Source organism: Stegodyphus dumicola, chromosome 2 (genome assembly GCF_044657685.1).
Source record: "Stegodyphus dumicola isolate Sdum_Otavi_A_Nest chromosome 2, ASM4465768v1".
NCBI lineage: Eukaryota > Metazoa > Arthropoda > Arachnida > Araneae > Eresidae > Stegodyphus > Stegodyphus dumicola.
In genome coordinates, this window is record NC_140769.1 from 96,205,256 (window position 1) to 96,226,882 (window position 21,627).

General features: G+C 31.6%; 1 protein-coding gene across 1 annotated transcript in view; it reads left to right on the forward strand.

The window, feature by feature from the left end:
• The first annotated feature begins 1,112 nt into the window (after positions 1-1,112).
• The window catches only part of LOC118179652 (oplophorus-luciferin 2-monooxygenase non-catalytic subunit-like), a 30,279-nt gene continuing 9,764 nt past the window's right edge, over positions 1,113-21,627 (forward strand). The window contains exons 1-3 of the mRNA XM_035348815.1: positions 1,113-1,439; positions 14,057-14,451; positions 18,216-18,364. Coding sequence (XP_035204706.1) covers positions 1,158-1,439; positions 14,057-14,451; positions 18,216-18,364 — 826 coding nt within the window. The 5' untranslated portion in view covers positions 1,113-1,157. The remainder of the gene's footprint in view (positions 1,440-14,056; positions 14,452-18,215; positions 18,365-21,627) is intronic.

The following is a 21,627-nucleotide window of genomic DNA, read 5'->3' on the forward strand; positions in this document are numbered from 1 at the left end:
AAGTTGTATACGAGCCAGTTTCCCTTAGAAAGCCTTCAACGAAGGCATCCCCCCTTAGGCAAATAGCTCGTGAGTGCTTTTACGTGATCAAATAAACCAAACCAATGCCTAATAGTAACACTTTATCTCTTTTCTAATATCAACCCGTTTACCTTTTATGAAGGAAACTCAAATAGTAGTTCAAATAGACTACAAGGTATTTCTCCCGCCTTCTCAGCGTGCCTTCGTGGTGTAGTGGTTCTGCACGCTGGACCGATATTCCAGAGGTCCATAGTTCGATTCCCGGCGAAGACGATTGCTCATTTTTTATCTTTCCTGCTTCCAAAAGAAATACCTAATATCTCTACAATATTATCGAGTATTTGACTGTGATAAAACTTTCAAGTTGAGCTTAAAACCTTTATTAAACATTCCGTTTGTAACTGCAATAACTTATGATTTGAGAAAATCTACAGGCTTAGTTTCATAATATGACGAGGCTTTCAGAAGAAAATCATAAAGTATGCTTTAGGGCATGTTTTTTTTTTTTTTTTTTTTTTTTTTTTTCAGTACTCAGTTCAATGTTATATCTGTAATAAATTTGTACAATAAAAACGCAGATTATCATTAAACAAGCCAGTTAACAATAAATAAATAGTCGGTTAACGAATAGTTTATGTTTTGCCAAAATTTGGTCAACCAAATACGAATAAAACAATGCGTGAGGCCACTTTTATCTCTTTGAAAGAATCCATACATTTAAGAAATATATCTGTTATTCAGCTATGCTATCCTTATTTGGAAAGAACATGGCAAAAAAATGTCAGCTAAGACAAACAACGCTTCAGAATTTATCTTCATCTTACCAAATAGGATTCATATTCTAGAAAGCGGGTGGAAGAAATAGGAGATGCAGCAGCAACAATGTCATCATTAGAATGTTTTATTTATTTATTTATTTTATTTTATTCAGATGAAATATCAAACCCATTATGCCTCCAAGGCAGAAAATTTTTAATCAATATTCTGATAAAAGAAAATTGCCTCCCGCGTTGGAACACGATCAAATTTTGTTTATCAGTAAATACTGATAGGTAGAAAAAAAAGCACCTGTTTAGTGTGCTTGAGAGCTCCCAGCAGCTCTTTTGCCTCGTGAATAACAAAACAGTAAGCTGAAAATGGTTGCCTGGCTATTTTCCATTTTTTTGGCTCTCGCATCATGTTTGTGTACAAAAGCTGCGTGCCCGATGCCGCGGACCATACACCCTTGCACTTGCGAGACTATGACCGATGAAACTGGTGATGACTTCTCCATCATCCATTGCCACAATCTACATTCTGAAGAAGATCTGACAAGAATTTTAGCTGCCACCAAAAAGCACATAATATTCGAGCTGCAACTTGTAGATTGTATTCTAAGGTATTTGCCACATTCTGCTTTTGAAGATACTACTTTTGAAGTAAGTATTTTAACTGTAACTGTGATATCCTTTTGTGACTTATGCATGCAAACTCCCATTTTTTTTTTAGCAGTCCGCTCTTTTTATTCTTATTTTAACAACCAGAACCTGTATATCTTTTGCATAATTCGCTTCATCTTCCTGTTCCCATTAATCGTTTTCCTTCTTTAAATTTAAAAATAATTATTTGTTTATTTTAAAGTACTTAATATATATAAAAGCATATTATTTGACTTATTTTCAAATGGTACTCGGATTTAATATGCTGCCTTTGCTTTCGGCGATCAAACCACATTTTTAAACTAAAAATGACAGGTATGTTTTTTTCACAATTTCCGGTTTTCATTAGTTCTTTAAATATTAGTTCTTTAAATAGGACTTTAAACTTTTGGCAAAGCAAAGTCTCCTTCATTAAGATTTTTAAAGGAAAGTTACAAACAAGTTTATTGCATGGGGTATGTACAACAAGTTTTCATAGCATAAGAGATTTCTTTTAATTATTTTCTACTATAGTCGTATTTTCTGTACTGTGTGTTTTATTTATCGTCAGAAGTTTTCAGAAGATTAATTGGAAATATTGGTATTCATGTGAGTATTGCGAGTAGTGTTATAAAATCTAAGATTGCTTCACTAACATATTTATTTAATGGCTGAATCTACTTCCATTGGAAGTTTAAGATACTCGATTCGTGATTTATCGTTTTAGAACGTGTGTAAGTTTCTCTTTATTATTATTTATTTATTTTTTTTTGCATGTGGCAACAAGACTAGTGGTTGATAGAATATTGTGTTTGTGACAGCCTTTTAGAATAGGTCACTCATTTTGTATCGCATTTTCGCATCGCTTATTTTATATTTAGAATTAGTGTCATTAAATAAAGTTATAGGAAATGGAGTCCATGTGTAGTGTGATTTTTGTGTATCAGCCGCAGTGTGCCAATTGAAATTAAGCAGTCTAGTGAAAGAAATAATGAAACTGGCAGAAATTTGTGACAAGCAAATAAAAGTTATGAATTATCAACAGTTGCAGAGATTGAAGAATTCTGTTTGGAAACATGGTTGCCAGGAGATAATGTTAGAGAAAAAGGTATTGATTTGTGTAAGTTTGATCGTGTGTAACCATTTACATCATTCAAATGGAAGAATAAGTGTGTAGAAGAAACCTCACGAAGCAATGAATCCCATGTGAGTTTGTAATTCTCACACGGCCCTCTAAGACAAAAAATCTTAATTCTGGTGATAATCTGTAGAATGAGCTAGACAGCTACTTTGAAGCTGCTAATTCTCTGCTGTTGTGGGGGATTTTGAGAGACACGTATGGCATATTGACAAAAAATGCTAGTCTTCTTACTGAATCCCTGAAGTAAAAAGCGGACCAGCAGCTTATTATTTGGCGTAGAGTAAGTTTTCCATTCAGTATGTGCACAGTTCAGCAATAAATTTCTGAATCTAAAATTTACCATGTTACAAATGCGAATGGTTACAGTTAAGCGAGTTATAGTTTTGAAGGTATTTACCTATTTAATTTTAGCATTACAAACATAAAAGGTTTATTATACATACATATTTGACTAAGAAGTTAATGCATGGTACCATGAATTATCTTTTGAAAGTTTAGTGAAAATGATTATTTCACATACTTTAAACACTTTATAGTACAAAGGGTTTTAGTTATTTCAGAATTTCAAAATGGTTGGTCTTGCGTGAAAAATTTAATCAAGTTTTGCTCAAATATATTTTAACGCTCATAATCATAATATTTAAGTCACCCTTCTATAAGCAAGTTCTTTTTCCCATTAACGGTGTGAAACGAATAATAGATAGCTTACTCAAACTGTATGCTATTTTAACAATGTATATTGATCTACACTGAAGGCGTATGTTCTACATTAGGCATGCATGATCTCTTTGCAAGGAGATCTACGTTTTTGCGCATTTTCTCGTCTCCTTCATAGCAGGAAGTATTTGAACAAATCCTGTGCGCATTCGGGCCTATGAAAGTTGCTAATGCATTTGTCCATTGATGAATCAATTTTGATTATACTATTAATTCTCTAAATGTTCTTATTTGGTGAACCTTAGGATTAGTAGAAATCATTTAGGAGAAGAAATGTGACCATTTTACGGGAGTGAATTTGGAATCGTGCTCCAAATGTCTAAAAGAGAGTTAATACGAAAAATATTGATATGTGATCGGTAAGAAGATAATAATGAGAGTTGCAGTAGGATTACAACTACTGCTAATAGATTCCTATCTACTATGAACATTTCTAGCGGAAACATATGTTGAATCAGAAAATATTGTACGTATATCTTTAGTTCATAAGATTTTCAAATTTCAGTGTAACATATACCGTCGCATGGCATCTAAGTCTGGATGGGTCTAGGACGAATGTCATCCAAGGCTTTTCTAATGTTAAAATGTGTAAGGGAGTCCTTACTACAAGAAATATATGTTATTACTACAAGAAATAGATGTTATTATTACAAGAAATAGATGTTAAAAGTTTATATTAAGAGTGGAAGAAGGTTATATTTTCCACTACTGTATCATGTGAATCTCAATGATCATTTTGTTTGGGAGAAGAGTGTTCGCACATATGCATCTTCTTTTCTCGTCTTCGCAAGTAAGACGATGTGGGTATAGATATCATAAAGTACAATGAACATTCATTGTTTAACCATTTGAAATATCGGTATTGTCAAGCACACTAATCTAGATACCTACAGTCCGCGAGGCCCATATGAAGCCCCAACAGGCGCTGCATGCATTCGGTGGATCCACCTCCGCGGGCTGCGCCTCTTCTGGTGGCTGCTAGATCTATCTACCGTTTAGCTAGTTGTTTATGAGATATGAAAAAAAAATCACTTAACACTTTTTTTACACTGATGCACAGATGGTGCCTCCTACACTTACATGCTAAAGAAGACAGTTCCAGTTCTGTTTGTATTTTTACTCTGTTGTGGTTAGAAGCGATGATTGAGTTACAATTCTGAGGCAGATTGCTACAATTTTGTACAGATCTGTTCTTGTGGCAGAATTTGATAAATAAGGCGTTTTTAATTAGGATTCCATTCTTAAGAGTCTCATTGCTAGTTATATGGCTCGATTCTTGTTGTGGCACATAGTTTGAGCTTACAGTAAATGTTGTGAGATTTTGGGAAATGCTATGTTATTTTAGTTTCACTTTTTACTTAGCTCAGTGCCTCTTGTTCATAGGAAGTTTATTATGTTTGAGATTTTTTTCTGAGATCATTGTTCTTGATAGCATATCTTACAGAAAAATTTATTTCACTTTTCGAGTTCAGAAATTTAGGTGATGTGCGGAAGTACTTAAATAAATAATGTAGAGGAGTAAGATGTTTGGCTTACCATTTTGGTCTTCTAACCTGAGGCTGGATATTTTTACTGCTTTAAAATATTTTAAATGAGGATGTGAATGGCTGGATAGGTCTCATATTACGTTAAATTTAATTTTGTATATATCAGTATTACATTCTAATTCATGTCCTTCGTGTCACTTAAGAATGAAGTTTTAATTTGAATACATTTTTTTAATAATCTGAATTTGAATCAAATTGATTGAATGATTAACAGTAATTTAAATGAAATCACAAGAAACCTTATCATGAGATTAATATTTATGTTTAAAATGCAATATTGTGTTATGTTGAGCTTTATTTAAGAGTTTTCCTAGCTTAAACTATAAAACAAAGCTAAATGTCTTAAGCCAAATAGATAACTGTCATCTTGATACTTTTTCACAGTGAAAAATAACTCATCTACAATGATGTCGATTTTCTTATTGCATTCAGATGAAACATGAAAAAAGCTAAAGATAGTAATTGTAATAATAGTAATTGACTGCAGAAACATGAAATCGGATTTCATAAGCAGATGCTTTCGCGCAGGACTTAGTAAGGCAAACTGGCTGGTATTCGGGTTAATCATGGGAAAAGCAATGAAAACCTTCCATGCAGCCAGTCTGTTCAACTTGGGCTTAAAAGCTGAGTCGAATTACCGGCATTCAACGGTCTTAACCACTTGGTTTCTGGTGAGGCCTAATAGAAGGATTCACATTCAAAAATTGAAATTTTTGTTTAAGAAGTTAAAAAAATCGGTTGCGATGATGCAGATATGGTTGAGTGAAGTCTACAATGCGTTAAGTTACTATGCTATTTGAATAAATACATTTTATTTTGGTCTTCTCAAGTAAAAAACTCAGATCATTACCATTTTACTCGACTCAATGTCATTCAGACCATAATTGTTAATTTTCCAGGGCCAAATTTATTTCGAAATAACTTTCCTTGTTTTCAGGGTAGGAAATGGTTTCGCTTTTCTTTTTAATCTGAACAATAGTGATGAAAACTCAAAAGGAGAAAATTAATTCTTAAAAAAAGGTGCTACGATGATAAAATTCCTGAAATATTCTTTAAATAACTATGACAATTCATAAACATAGAAACTCTACTAGAAAGATATTGTAGTATGAGCTACTAAAGGCTCTGGAAGCAAATGGATTCAATCCAGCTATTGGAAAAGAGATTTCAATTAGTTCATAGCAGTTTGCTATGCGATGCAGAAAAGGAATGTTAAATCAAGGACTTTTCATGAATTAAGTTTGCAATATGTCCGAAACAGTTGCCAGTATTAATAAAGCAAGACATATTGACACGATCAATTACAAATAGGATCCCCTTGTTTGGTAGTGGGAAACACAACACAGTTGAGACAGAATAATCAATGTCTATATCAAATAAACTCAGTGTTGTATCTCCATCAAAAGTTAATATACATGGCATTTATAAGTAAGTTTAAAACAGAGGAAATCTGGATTAGAAAAGACTCATCGAATAACAGTAGATTACTCAAACAACAAATAACAGAGCGTTTGGCCAACAACACAGCGTCTGGAAACATGCATTTTCCTGCAAATATGTAAAATCGCGACGCTGGTGATCTCGTTCTGTATCACAGCCTTTACGCTGATAAAAAATATGGACTTTCAATAAGAGAAAACGAATATCGCAGTGACTCAATAGAGGAAAACCAACAAAACACAAATGTCAACATTCGATTTGATTTCCCGAAGGTTTTAATATCTTGAAAATACACTGTAGTCATTCATTATGTGTTTTTGCTATTTACTCTAACAACTGACTTAAATCTGAATAAATACCATCCGAAATTACACACACAAAAAAAAAAAAAAAAAAAAAAAAAAAAACCATCAGCCGTCAGTCGTTTTGATATCTCCAAGATACAAACGGGTCTATCGAAGCACATCCCAACGCACAAGCAGATGGTCTATTGACAGCATGTAAAAATCAGCAGGTACAAGGCTCTCCATCCTGAATATTCCTCAGAAACGGCCTTCTCAGACTTTCACATACCTAGCCATTTGGATCTCCCTTTTAGATGCAAAATTTTCTCTAAAAACAACGTGGTCATTCATGCTGTATGAAGACACTGCAATTCACGCTTCTTAAGTAATGGTTTTTCTTCACTGAAAATACGTTACTCGGTATTCTTCTAAACGAAATGCATTTTATCATATATCACTGCTTGATTTTAATTTGCTTCTGGAATGGCCCGTTATTAGGAAGCAACCTGATAATATATTGAGAAGTTTTAGAATGAATAATCTTAAAAATGGTTTATTATTACGCGACTGCTTATCACTATATGGCACTTTTGCTTTGGGTTTGCTTTAAGATGTTTGGATTAATGTGTCCAGTACGTAGCTTTAAGGAATCTAATTACAGAGTACAGCTAACTTCCTTTCTCCAGTTATCTAAGTGGAAGGGATACTTTCATGCAGACCAAAACTTAATAACATTTAAGACTAAAACTTTAATGAGTCTCTACTTGCGCATTACAGATAAAATTATAAAGATGACGGAACATGATGATATAAAAGCTGATGATGTCTACATGGACGAAATTAAAATTCACTTTACAAAGATAAGCCTAAGGAGAACCACAATTCCCTACTTTTTATCAAGCTAGCCATAGAATCTTTAGCTTACTGATGTAGACAGGAGCTTTTTCTCGTCATCACGCACTCCGGCTTACGTGCTTCCAGTAATTTCATCCATATGATCTGCCACGCCTTATGACCAGACTCTGCTGTCATTCTTCAAGTAGAACTCACCTTAGGGGATATCAGACAGCTGCATGCTACCGACCGACTGATCGACTACCACTTCCAACTTCCAGTTAACTACTTAAAATCCTATGGTCTTTTCAAAAAATCTGCGTAACCCTCTGGAGAGAGCGAGTTCGTGACTAAATCCGAATTGATAGAACAATGTTCAAATTATCGCAACCAGAATTAGAACTGTTTTGGAAATACACACATTTTTTTAATTTCTATGTAAAATATTAGTTCAAAATACACACATGCATTTATAAATCTCTAACGTAAAATTCTTTCCGAATAATCTGAGGGAAACCAAAGCAAATTTTATTTAAAATGCAACTTATTTTATTGCTGTATAATTAATTCTAAATTCCCACCAAGAAATAAAACTATATTTGATTCCAATTATTAGAAACTACCCCAGAATCTCAAGATAACATATGCATTCACTGGAATAACAATGACCTTGATATAATAATTTATCACTCAAGACATATGTTAATTTACGAACGAGCTAGATAAGACAACGTAATATCTTTCCCACGTTGAATGTTTCTTTAAATTCGCATTTCATGCACTTTCTGTTACTCTTCACTAACACGGAAGAAACATTTTATCTCTCAGTTATCGTTATCTGAGAAAAAAGTTTACTTGCTTCTCAGATATGCTTCCCTCATACACGAAATAATGACTGATAGCTAAGGTTAAGTCTATGACGTGTTCCAGACAAATTAATTTGCATTAAAATCAGCGTTTATCAATTTTTCTTGCTATGCGAATGTTTTTTAACATTAACTAAAGGCAAACCTATTCATGCAGTGTCTGCTTATTTTATCAATGAATGAAAATATGCAAATGACAACGTCGCAAAACCACAGAAGGTCAATGCATCTTTACTGATAATTGCATCACCGTTTTTTTAAAGATTATATAAATAAGCACTTTTATGCGAAATGTGTTTTGAAAGACACTAAATCTCTTCAGAGGTAATTCCAAACTAAATGGCCGCCAGTCATGGAGTGGATAAGACTGCTGAACTTCGACACGTTTTGACTGCAAGAGTAATTTCATTATTTTTTTATGCATACATCATTATTTTTTCATGCATGAATTTCATCATATAAATGCGAATTAGTTTTACTTAAAACATTTTGAACGGAAAGGAGAATATTTTTGTGACGTTTCTAAGAAAATTTATATACTTGCATCTCTAAATATGTAAAACAAATTAAAGCAATATATTAAAAGTATATAAATCCAGGTATAAAGTACAAAGGATCTTCTGGCATTAAAATCAATAAAATACGTCTTTCTCATGGCAGCTTTTGGGAAATTTGTGCTTCTTAGCAAAACGTCATGCCGATTACAGGGTTAAAAATTACTTCACGAAGGTATCCTTTCCTTGGTAGATAGGAAGCCTAACCCTCCCAGCGGGTTTTGCCTTAATTAAAACCAATCAACCAAGATAACAGTTGTTAAAGACCTAGATATTTTACAGCTCTAGCTTCAAATATCTGACAAATAGATAAACATATCAAATACAATAAGAAAGAAAATAAAATTCTCAAAGATTTCAGGTTTTAATATTCACCCAAAAGGGTCTGTTAAGGTCTTCAGCGGTCTCACTTAGCTAGCAATCTAGCGTTCTACTTTTGTGCTCACTCTTGCTAACGATTTTTTTTTTTTTTGCTTTTCCTTTTTTGTCTTTTTAGCCTTATTGTTAGGCATCATTTTCTTCGTACTTTTTCCATATATAGTTCAACAGCAAAATTAGAAAAAATTAAAAGTAGCATAGCAGCATATGTTTAAAATTCCCAAAGCGGTGTTAAAATGTTGGCATGCATTTTTCTATTTGCTTTAGTCTTTTCTCAGTTCATCACATCAATGCTAATTTTTCTTAGATGGTTTACAAAAAATTTTTTTGCCTTTATATTATTTACGTTTTGAATGTTGACTTTATCAAATATCACGTTCTTCGCACTTACGCCATATAAAATTCAGTTCAACAGCTTTGATGTTTTAGTGTTATTACATAACATGAAATAATAAAAAAGTATATAAAGTCACTCTGTGAAAATATTAAACATTTTTAATTAGCTAGATTATGAATTAAATGCATCTTTATTATTTAAATAAATCCGATTCGAAAGTAAGAAAGGAATATTCTTAAGAATCTGTTGGTCTTAAATAGCTTAGTTTGGTAATCCACAACAGACAGATTCAGTTTGAAAGACAAATATTTTACATTTTGCCGAATGGCAACAGACTGTAATGAAAACTGAAACGACGCATTTATAGCGATTTAATGCAAAATTGCTTCTCGAGACTAATAGCCCTTTTCAGCGTCAAAAACAATAATAAAACAATAAACTCGAAATGCAAAATGTTGAAAATATTTTTAATACCAAATTACCACTCAAAATTAAATAATAAAAAAAATAAATAAAAACAGGAATTTATTAGGTAATTTTTCAAAAAAAAAGGAGTACTGACATTTATTACTTAATTTTGGTAAATATATAAGTTCCCATATTATTTCCAGAGGCTATTAGAAAAATTCAGACTAATCAAAGACGTTCTTCTACCAAAACGTTTTCTAATCCCTTTCATGTTTACAAAGAAGGTAACATCTTGCAAATATTTTTCTTAGAAAGTAACAGAATTTTCCAGAGTACACCGAACTCGCTATCCCTTTACGAAGAAGTTTCTTACGAAAAGCGGTTTAACTTATTTCGTTCTAGTGTACTGCTGCTTTGGGTAGCCTGCAGAACACATATGGAACCAATGAACTCGACCCTCTAGCCAGTTCTTTGTACCTGAGTAATCCCACCAAATACTTTTGCCATACAGGGTTAATACAGATTATTATACAGTTTCAATAATAAAAGAAGCCCTCATTGAAAGACATGGTAGCAGAACTGATGCGCATGTAAATATTTCTTTCGGCAGCATTCCATACAGTAATGTAGGCCACCACCGAGAGTTACAAGGCTCTGTACGCAAAATGGAAGTGTCTAGAGCAGCAATCGTCAAGATACACCTAGAGCTAGATACACCTTAAACTTCACGGATTACTATATATATAATTTAATATTTGGCGGACCACTAATATAACTAAAAAAAAAAAAAAGGTAAATACATTTATACAAAAATAATCAGCGAACTAATCAGCGAAATAATAATCAGCGAAACTTCCTATTTCGTTCACATTGAAAAATTACATGAAAAATACAAAAATCTTACCTTCTTGTACAAACAGCTTCACATTTCCATATCACTGAAAAAGAATTTCACGAAAAGCAAGAACAAATCGGCAAACGCAAGCAATATCAATAAACTGATAGTGTTATGGCGCCAATTTTTAATTATTGTAAGTATAATAATCATTGCTTACTCATCAATGGCGCCATCGATCATCAGTTAGACAAAAACAAAAGCGGAAACTTTCAGTGATGCAATTATAAACAAGAATGTCGATAGTTCTCATAAAAATCCATCAAGATGCCTATTGACACGGAGAAAAACTGTGTTATTAACGTTCACAATTGCATACGTTTGTAATTCAAAATGAAAGAGAATTCCAGTTCGCACTATTATTGATAACAGCAGCATATTCATGGATGCCAACTCTCACTTTCAAATGTCGCTAGATACACCTGCAAAAGTAGCTAAAAAGTCGGTAAATTCAGAAGGAATTATGCTAAAAGTAGTAGATAAAATTTAATAAAAAGTATAACCCATATTCTATTATAGGTTTTGTTACTCGTCGTTTTTTAAACTGAAACTTCATTAAAATATAAATAATGTCCCAATTTTTCTGCGGACCATCAAAAGGTTTTAACGGACCACAGGTTGCCGACCGCTGGTCTAGAGTGGAGAAAATTTATTTGTTCTGTAAAGGTCATTAAAAATGGAACCATAATTGCAATTCATATGGATTGAGTTTTAGTTACTATCGCAACCGTCCTATTGTGTAGGTGATATGAAACAGGCTGCCATAGTCTTAGAACCATATTTGAATCTCGTAAAAGGTATAGCTGTGTGTGTATAAAATCTTTACTATGTGCAGGCACTTAATATACTCTGAAGGTGAAAGGCATCTCGAAAGGCTGATGGTAAGAGATAATGGTAAAATACCTTTCAATCCTTTCCCTAACTGTACAATCTGAAGTTTAAGTCATGATTTTTCATTGCCGTATTTGACGGCATATAAGACGCACTTTTTTTTTCTAAATTTGGTCTCAAAAAAGTTATCTGCGTCTTATACGTGAAGGACACAGGTTAACTTTCAATACTGAATACTATTTTTAGCCCGGATAAATGTCTAGACACACATAACGTTTTCTACATCTGCCATAATTATTTTGCACATGCGTGAAATATCTGTCGCCAAAAAGCTCCAAAGCTCGAAGCTGATGTCGAAGTTCGAACCAGTTCGATGGTCACATTACGTCTATGGAGCCTTTCCTTCTTTACATAGACTTTCTCTGACTCAGCCGACACACGTGTCAGTATCGGTGCTACTCTGTAGAAACGTGTCGGTATCGGTGCTTAAAACTATTTGTTTAAAAAAAGATGAACGATGAAAGATGTGCGAGAAAGATGGAACAAGTGGATAGGAGAGCCACATCACGCTCTCACACCCTCAGGTAGAACGAAGCGGCCCACTATTTCACATGTGTGCGAGCGGGTAAAAAGATCTTCGGAAGACGTAAAGGCTGAAGTAATTCTTAAGTTCTTTAAGAAGTGCGGAATCAGTAATGCTCTTGACGGAACGGAAGACGACCCATTATTCGAAGAAGGTTATACTAGCGATGACGGAAACAGTAGTGATGACGGTATGCTCGTTTTCGATGATGATGATAGTGAAAAGGATTTTTGTGGTTTTGAAAATGATTAAAGTCTAATTTCATGATAGGCAACGTTTTCCTTGAATATGAGTTTTTTGTTGTTTCTGCTTTATTTTGTATTATGTTTGATTGCTTGCCGTTCATTTATTTATTCATTATTGAAATTTACATATCATGTCCAAAATAGCTTGCCGTTTGTTAATTTTCCTTGATAAAAATATGTTTGGTAATTGCATTCAATGATTATTTATTTGGTTTTTACGAAAGGTGAGAACTATAAGAAACCACATTTTAAGTTATTGTAGTACCGCGCTGTCGCGCAGACTATTGAAACCTTTTTTCCTTGTGTGTGGCCTTCTAAATAAAGGTGCGTCTTATATGCCATCAAATACGGTATTTTTCGTGGGCATTTTTGGAACGTCCCAAGAACAAGTTCAGTTTGAAATACTTCAGATATCTTGAATTTAGCATTTATATTTTTAAATTTCTTGTGCCTATCATAGTCAGATTTCCTACACGTAGATGTCATTTTGAAGCTTGATCAAAATTTTTGTAGCAAATTACGTGTTGCTGGATTTTAAAACATAAAGCCAAAGCGTAGCTTCGTCAAAGACAATCTCGTCGATTGCATGTTACCTAAGCACTTTTTCAATGGCATTAAGATGCTAGCTGATCGAGCGCTAAATACATCTACTGCGATGAATGTAGGATCTTGCACATGACATCACGATCTCTCCACGTCACTCATTCAGCGAAAAACCACTTTTTAAGGGAGTCATTTTTTACGTTTTGTTTTGTTCGTCGTGCTAGTCACTCATTAAGGTAGGTGCTCGTTAACCGACGCTTGACTCTATTACATTTATAGGGATAAAATAATATTCTAATTTTCACTTAAATTTGTTCTACATCTAGGCTCGAAGAGAGCACAACCACCAAAGGCTCAACCACCAGAGAGCGCAACCACCTACATTACAAGCTAGGTAAACACGAATACTGTGATAAAGAATGCTGTTGAAAGAAATGTTAGGGATATTTCTGTAATTAAATTTGCTTGTTACAGTTTTACATTTCAATTTAATTAACTTTTAATAGCTTCTGCCTTAGAAAGAATATTTCATTTAGTATTAAACACTTTTAACAGCAATAAACTACTTTAAAGAGGATAAATTTTAAACTGATTAAATTGAAAATAACATTTCACTTCCTTAGGAACACCTAAAACTCTAGATAATCTCTTAAATGATCTTAAACTTCTTACATTTTTACGTTCAGCTTGAAGGGGGAAAAGTGCATCAATCAAATAAAGTTTTCTGGAAGTGAAGAAAATTTTTTTTAAAATATTTATTTATTTATAATCAGAAATAATATTCCCATTTTCACACACGACCTAAAAGTTGCAAAAATTTCTATTTTTAAAATAACAAATATAATATAAATAAATATAATAATAATAAACTTTAAGGCTTTCTTGTGTATACTTTCTGTACGAAAACCTCAGTTAAGCAAATTCAGATTTCTTTGTTTATGACATATGTGTATTAAGACGTAGAGATTTCGTAATAATAACGTTTAAGAAACATAATTCATCAACTAACCATTTTTTCTCTTCTTTTACTTGAAGGTTTTTAGTATTCATAATTCAACCCTTAGAACACTGAGTGACGACACCGTTGCTTTCAAAGGTCTCGAGAAGAATTTACATTTGATCGAGGTAATAAATTGCACATTTGTCAGCGACTGGGATTGGTCACAGTTGCAGAATCTGAAGCATTTGATGGAAATACATGTCAGCCATTCCGAACTTGTTGACCTCACGGATAGCATATCGAAAATTCAACACCTAGACGACATCGAGGGATTTTCCTTCACGCAAAACAAGATCGAAGTTTTAGAGGAGAATGTATTTGCACCCTTCTTTTTCTTACAGCGTTTGACGTTGGACCATAATTACATAAAGCAACTAAAGCGTTCCATGTTGCCCAGTCGTGCTGAGCACCTACAAATTTTAGGCTTAAGGTAAGCATCAGTTTTAACCAGACAGATTTTAAATGAAAGGAATGTATTGTTATCGCGTAAACTATATCCTTAAAACCTTGGTTGCACATTATTTTAGGGAATTTAGCTATATGTTTCAATTAAATTCCGTGTGTTTTTTTAAAATATAAGTTCATTTTGAACGAAACTGAAAGAGGAAAAGAAGATGAAAGATGAAACGAGAAAATCTCCACTTAATTACAAAATAATATATTTAAATGATATTGTTTATATTATAAATTAAAATACTAAAATAATAAAAATGATTATAATTAAAAAAAATCTGAAATGTTTCAGATTTTAAATTACGTCCAAAGGGGCGTTTTTTAACATTTTGTGTGTTACCTTTCTTTATTAAATATCATGTTCCTCGCACTTAAACCATAAGATCCAGTGCAACAGCAATATCGCAAAATAGTTTTAAAACGAGCATATCTTTAGAATTTCCGATACAGAGACTCACGCGCTGGAGATAAAAATGTTTTTTCTGCACAACGTTGCCATTGCTCGCTTTGAAATCCTTGAGTTTGTTAATCAAAAATTCGTCAAAGTTTTAAAAAATAGGAAATCGATCATAAAACAAATTTCAAATTTCAAATTTGGTCTTCCACATGCTCATATTCGTTGGAGGATTACGTTATTCAAAATTCGATGACTCTATGTACTGTTGTTTTATCACAATACGAGAAATATACATACATTTATGCAGATTTTTCATTATTTAATTTCTTCAAATATAATGCAGGAACATTTTGTGGCAACAGTTTGAAAAGTGAACCGACATTTATGAGTCCGACGCAAAATGCCAAAACGAAACTAATAGTCCTTCGGGATTCAAATCCCTTTGGACTAATAATATATATATATATATATATATATATATATAATACAATAAATTAAAATAATATATATAACATAAATAATGTATTTACAAAATAATTACAATTTGTTATAAATTAAGTATTACAAATTAAAATGATATAAATTATGAAATAATAAATTATATAAATAATATATAATTATATATTATCGATGTAGTATAATTTACTATTTATTATTTTATATTTATATAATATTTTTCTTTCAAACCATACGCACACAGAGTAAAATAAAAAAGTCATCATCTCAATTTTGCTTTACAAAATTTAAACTACTAGATCACTATTAAACTATTAAACAAATGGAAAAGCTGTTTATTGCTATTAAAATGCTCCGAAAGGAAAAACGTTGAAGGTTATATTCTGAAGCAGTTTATACTAAGAGAAGATTTTAGTACTCTTCTAAACCGAGGCCTACCCTAAGTAATTACCCCATAATATTTGCAATTGAGTGAGACAAAATACTGGGTGTAAATATTATCAGTTCAAGCATGTATAATCTAAGTTTTAGACTATTTTATAATGCAGAAATTCACTCCAAGCGTTAATAATTTCTTAAAACTTTTATTTACTTACAAATTGTTTAAAAAATTATTTATCTTCTAATTTCCTTCACTTGTTGATCTATTTTAGCACATAAATTTATCTGCATAAAAAGAAAATATATGAAGATTAATAAGCAAATTCGAAACTTTGATCTCTGTAATATCCTATTTTATAAATATTTGATTCAATTAGTATTAAGCATAAGAAATTTTTTGCTATAATATAGAAATTAATCTAATTCTATTTGGAATGAGAAATCGAGAGATTTAGCTGCAATAATAAAATTTGTATATATGAAAGAATAAAAATTTTAAACATCTTTGTTGTCAGTCTAATGCATCCTTTCTTTCGGTGTGAGGAAAATTAACTAGTTTGTTTTAGAATTTGAGGTCACTATTTATTTATTTATTAAGAATTTTTGCGCTCAGGTTCGGGGTTTGTTGTAATATCGTGTATTTTATTATTGAGAGGTAAACAAATATGCTTTGTGTATGTATCTAGTGTGTTCAGAATAAATGATAAAGTAGTAGCTGGTATTTAAAAAACTGTGCCTTTAAATGCAGCAAATAATTCATAATTCAGCAAAATATTAAAAACGAATCATAAAAAAGGAATCTTGAAACCGATGAATTCATTAACATTAACTATGCAAGGAAGAAGCTTGGGGTGTTTCGGATGGGAAGATAAATTGCTCAAAAATAACAAAATGTTAGTTCGTGAAAACAGGAACTCTAAACCTCATAAAATTTATTATAATCGTATACACTTCTTTCTTAATATTCTTCTTTTTATCGTACTGATTATTCATCTGACATTTTTATTATTCTTCAGATTTTCAGCAAGATCTGTTCGGAAAGGCTTTCATTTAGTCCTGATTAAGTAAAGAACGCGGAGTGTGAATGAGAGTAGTCATACTGCAAGGTTCAGTGAAAGGTTTATTGAAATCACTTTGACAACCTTCGTTGAGTTCTTTTTCAATTAAAAAAATGCACTTAAGTTTTGAGTTCTAAGCTAAGTAAACGTAGAGAATTTACGAAAACATGACTATAAAATTTTGTAGAGTTCCCACCTTTTGTCTGACAGCTAAATATGTAGGAGCCTCGTGAAAAAGTAAGCGAATAATCGCTTTAGTTCAGAAACAGAAACGTAAAACTCAAGAAGGGTTAATTGCCCTTTATTTCTCAAAATAAGAGCTTAACAGATGGCTCCTTCAGAGCGTAAAGTAAAGCTTTGAACTTAAAGGGCTTGAAGTTAAAGTAATAAGAAGTAAAACTTAACTAAAAAGATGTAGCAGAGGCTTTCAAGATTTCTAAGTAGTTCGCTCCTAAATATCAAAAAAGCTGGCGAAGCTGTCAAGGGCCTGAAATACGGCCGGGTGTAATAGATTAGAGAGAGTGTAGCCAAAAGGCAAAAGAGCGCTAGTCAGAAGCTTTGAGGCTCTCTAACGAAGTCAGTGGAACTTCGACTTAAATACCACTCTTACTCATTTGCATTAAACGCGATTCTAAAAATACATTCTGGTAGGAAATTGTAATCTGAAATTAGGAGAGACAAGGAAGTAGCTTTAACTAAAGATAACTGTTAAAAGCTTAGGATAAATGTTACAAGTTTATAATGAATCTTTATTAATGTGAAAATAATTCCAGTTTGAGAATGCTGAGAAGTTGATATTTATGTGTTATTCACAAAGTGAGTGCATAAAGAGAACAGCAGTGTGTATACTTTATGTTATAAATGTATGTAAGTATGTACTTTATGTATGTAAACTTTATCAAACATTATTTAGCAAAATTATCCTCTAATTTGAACTTTGTTATCTGAGTGGGTATTTCTTCCCGTGATAGCTGACATACGTGCGAATAGCATCCACATAAATACTAACAGTAATTATCAGTTATTATTAATAAAATTTCATAACTACATAACGATAATGCTTAAATTATTTTACTCAGGTAATAGTTTCTTTCGAAAGAATGTAATTTCTCTTGCATGCTTCTCCCATCCCTTATCTTCTAATTATTCATTCACTGCCATTTTTTCTATTCATAAGTTTGCTGGATAAAGATATGATTTACTACTACTTACTTGATAATTATTCTAATTATCCTTATTTATGGTATTAACAATAATTAGGATATTAAAATTCAGTTTTGCATGGTTATGAATTATTTTCAAATTTCATAAATAATAACTCGTTCCTGATTTTAGGTATAATATAAGCTTTTCAATAAAGACAGGCTCCTGCCTCAAATTTTTTAATTAATCTAGCGAATATGAAGTTTTGTAATAAAAGCAATGACAAATACTCTTTTTGTTTTCCAGTTATAACTACCTGAAAACGTTACCAGCGGACATGTTCTTAGGTATGCCTGCTTTGAGATCCCTATACCTGACTGGGAATCCTCTGTACACGATTGACGAAGCTGTATTTAAACCTGTTTGGAACCAACTACATCTTTTCCTGTTTTATGGTAAGAACGTACACAAATGTTTTCAGATGTAACAACAGAAAAATCAAAGTAGCATTGAAGTTTTTCATGTATTTCAATAATTATAAGTATAGATAATTTAGATAATTACACAATCGTATAGCAGATATAATTTTGATAATTACGTACTCTAATTTACATATTACACATAAGTAGAGGAAATGAGAGTTCTGGCTAGGGATCTTAGGGATCTGGAGTTGAGGGAGATCCCGAGAAGGAAGGCTGAGCCGTGGGAGGGAGGCTTATCTGAAAATGGAGACAGGGAGCCTTATCAGGAGGTGGATGGGAGTAGGGTAGTTGCTACGTCACAGAAAAAGGACGTGTGCTGAGGTTTTATTAATTAGGTGATTTAGGCATTGAGTAGTTATATGATCATGTGAACTTACTTATATTGAGTTCTTAAAAACGTATATGAAGTAGGTGTTTTAAGTGACTGATCCAGTTCATCTCGTTAAACAGATATGTAATAAAATGTTTCCTTCACAGTCTTTGGAAAATATTTATTTTGTTACTTGCCTAAAGTGGAATGTCTATAATACTGCTATATATAATGGGTTTCATTCACACATTTTAAACCAAATCATAAGTTTATTCAAATACAAATCATAGTGAATACTGTTTCTTAATTTGGTGATTTAGACATTTAGCAGTTATATGATCACTTTCTTACTTATATTGAGTTCTTAAAAACATATATCAAGTAGGTGTTTTAAGTGACTGATATAGCTCATTTCCTTAAACAGATATAAAATGAAATGTTTCCTTCACAGTATAACCTCTTCCAAAGATAATTATTTTCTTACTTGTATTTATCCTATGATTGAATATCTGCAAAACTGCTACATGTCATCACAATTTAATAAGAGATTATATTTTACTGATTTATCGGAAGTGATTTCCCTTCGTTAATAAATTTTTAGCCTTTGTGTTTTTTCTTCGTATTCCAACTGTTTTACTACGTATATGATGATTATCTCCTAGTTACCTTGAATGAGGATTATTTTCGAATTTAATGATTGAGTGATCCTATACACTCAGAATTTTACCTTATTTCTTAAATCTTCTGTTCATAATATCACATATACTTTCCGTAATTTTCCTTACATTACTCGTTTTTATTCTTAAATTCATTTTACACAGAGTTTTTTCAGACTTGTTAGGCAATACTTTTAGCTTATTTTCTACTTTTTAATGTTTTTAGTTTCCAACATGCTCTGAGTTTTAACTAATTTGCTACATTTTCACATTACGTACATGACGTTTACTTCATTTCTCTTATACATTTTAACCTTCATAATTTCCAATATATTCCTAATTTTAACATAATTGCTATATTTTCACATGATATACCTGACTTTTATTTAATTTTAGGTGTAAATTTTAACTTCTTTTCCATATTTTAACGTTTTTAGTTTCCAATATACTCTGAATTTTAACTAATTTGCTATATTTTCACACTATGTACATGACTTTCATTTAATTTATAGCTACTTTCATACGTTTTAACCTTCGTAATTTCAAAAATATTTTAAATTTTAGTTTAATTCCTATACTTTCTGACCATATATATGAATTTTATTTAATTTTAGATGTAATTTTTAACTTGTTTCGTACATTTTAAACCTTCGTAATTTTTAAAGTACTCTAATTTTTTGCTTATTACATTTTCCTACCATATACCTAACTTATTGATTTCTAGATGTAAATTTTAACTCCTTTTCTATTTTTTTATTGTTTTTAGTTTCCAATATACTAAGAATTTTAACTAATTTATTATATTTTCACATGACATTCATTTAATTTGTAACGACTTTCATACGTTTTAACCTTCCTAATTTCAAACAGGCTCTTAATTTTAGTTAATTCTTCTATTTTCTTACCATGTATATGAGCTTTATTTAATTTTAGATATTATTTTTAACATGTTTCGTACGTTTTTAGAGTACTCTAATTTTGAACATGTTTATTACATTTAACTGCCATACGCATGAACTTTAGTTAATTTTAGATGTAATTTTTATACTTTTCTGGCACTGGTTTTCTTTCTAGTTTCCAACATACTCTAAAGTTTAACTGTTTTATAATTTTTGATTGTAATTGCGCTTCTGATTTTACTATTTCAGCTAAATTAACACGCTTAAATTTCTTAAAAATAGAGATAGATTTCAATTAAGCATTTTATTTTACAACCTTTAACTGTTATTCATATCCAATTCGTCGAATAGCCCTTACTTAGTCCATATTTTATAGTACTATTTTAATTTCCCAATTCTACAACTTATCATTCTGTAGTACTCTTACCATGACTTATCCTACTACTTTCCTTCATTATTAACTTCAATCGCATTTTCAAACTTTAACATTTCCTGCATATTCTGGCATTTTCTTTTAATTATTAATACTCTTTATATCTGAATATATGTTTTTAAGCTCTTCAGTGTTACCAATGTTCAGTTCTGAATCTTGATTCTCATTAAGCTAGTTTGATAGATTCCGAATTTTTAGAATGAAATCTCTACTTTCATCCATAATTTTAGACCCATATTCATTCTTTCATGTACTCATACAAAATTCTTTCTTATTATTTTGAACGCTCAGTACCTTTTAATTCAGTAATTTGTACTAATTGAATGCATTCTACATCACTTTAAATGTTTCGACTATGCAAATTTTCACTTTATTACCTTTTTCTACACTAAGTATGGGTATTTCTGCCTTCATGAATGATTTTCCTGTGAAATGGACGATTATTTAGGTTACATATCCAAAAGAAAGTCCTAATACATTTCCAGTTTTGAATAAGAGATGAAAGACAATCGATTTTACCCATTGGTTACAATTTCATCTCTTGAAAGCTTGTTTTATTGGTATACATTTATTTCTAACGCATAGTGTTAACACATTTTTTTGTAACTTAGTCCAGTTCCGACTTAATTTCCCTAGACAATATCATATATAGTCTGCATTTTTAATTTCTTAGACTAAAATGTTCTTTTCGCAAATGTCAGTTTGCATTAATTTATTTACCAATTTATTTTCTTATGGTTGAAATCTTGTAAATCACTACCATATCTATACACAACATATATCATTACCAATATCTATATTTACAGAAGGAACCAAAGAGAGAAAGAGTAAGAGACATTTGACCCAAATCTCCACTATAATTTCGAATATTTTAACCTTCTTCATCACAAATATAGAACTTTCTTCGTACAATACTTATCATAGCAATTAAACATGCC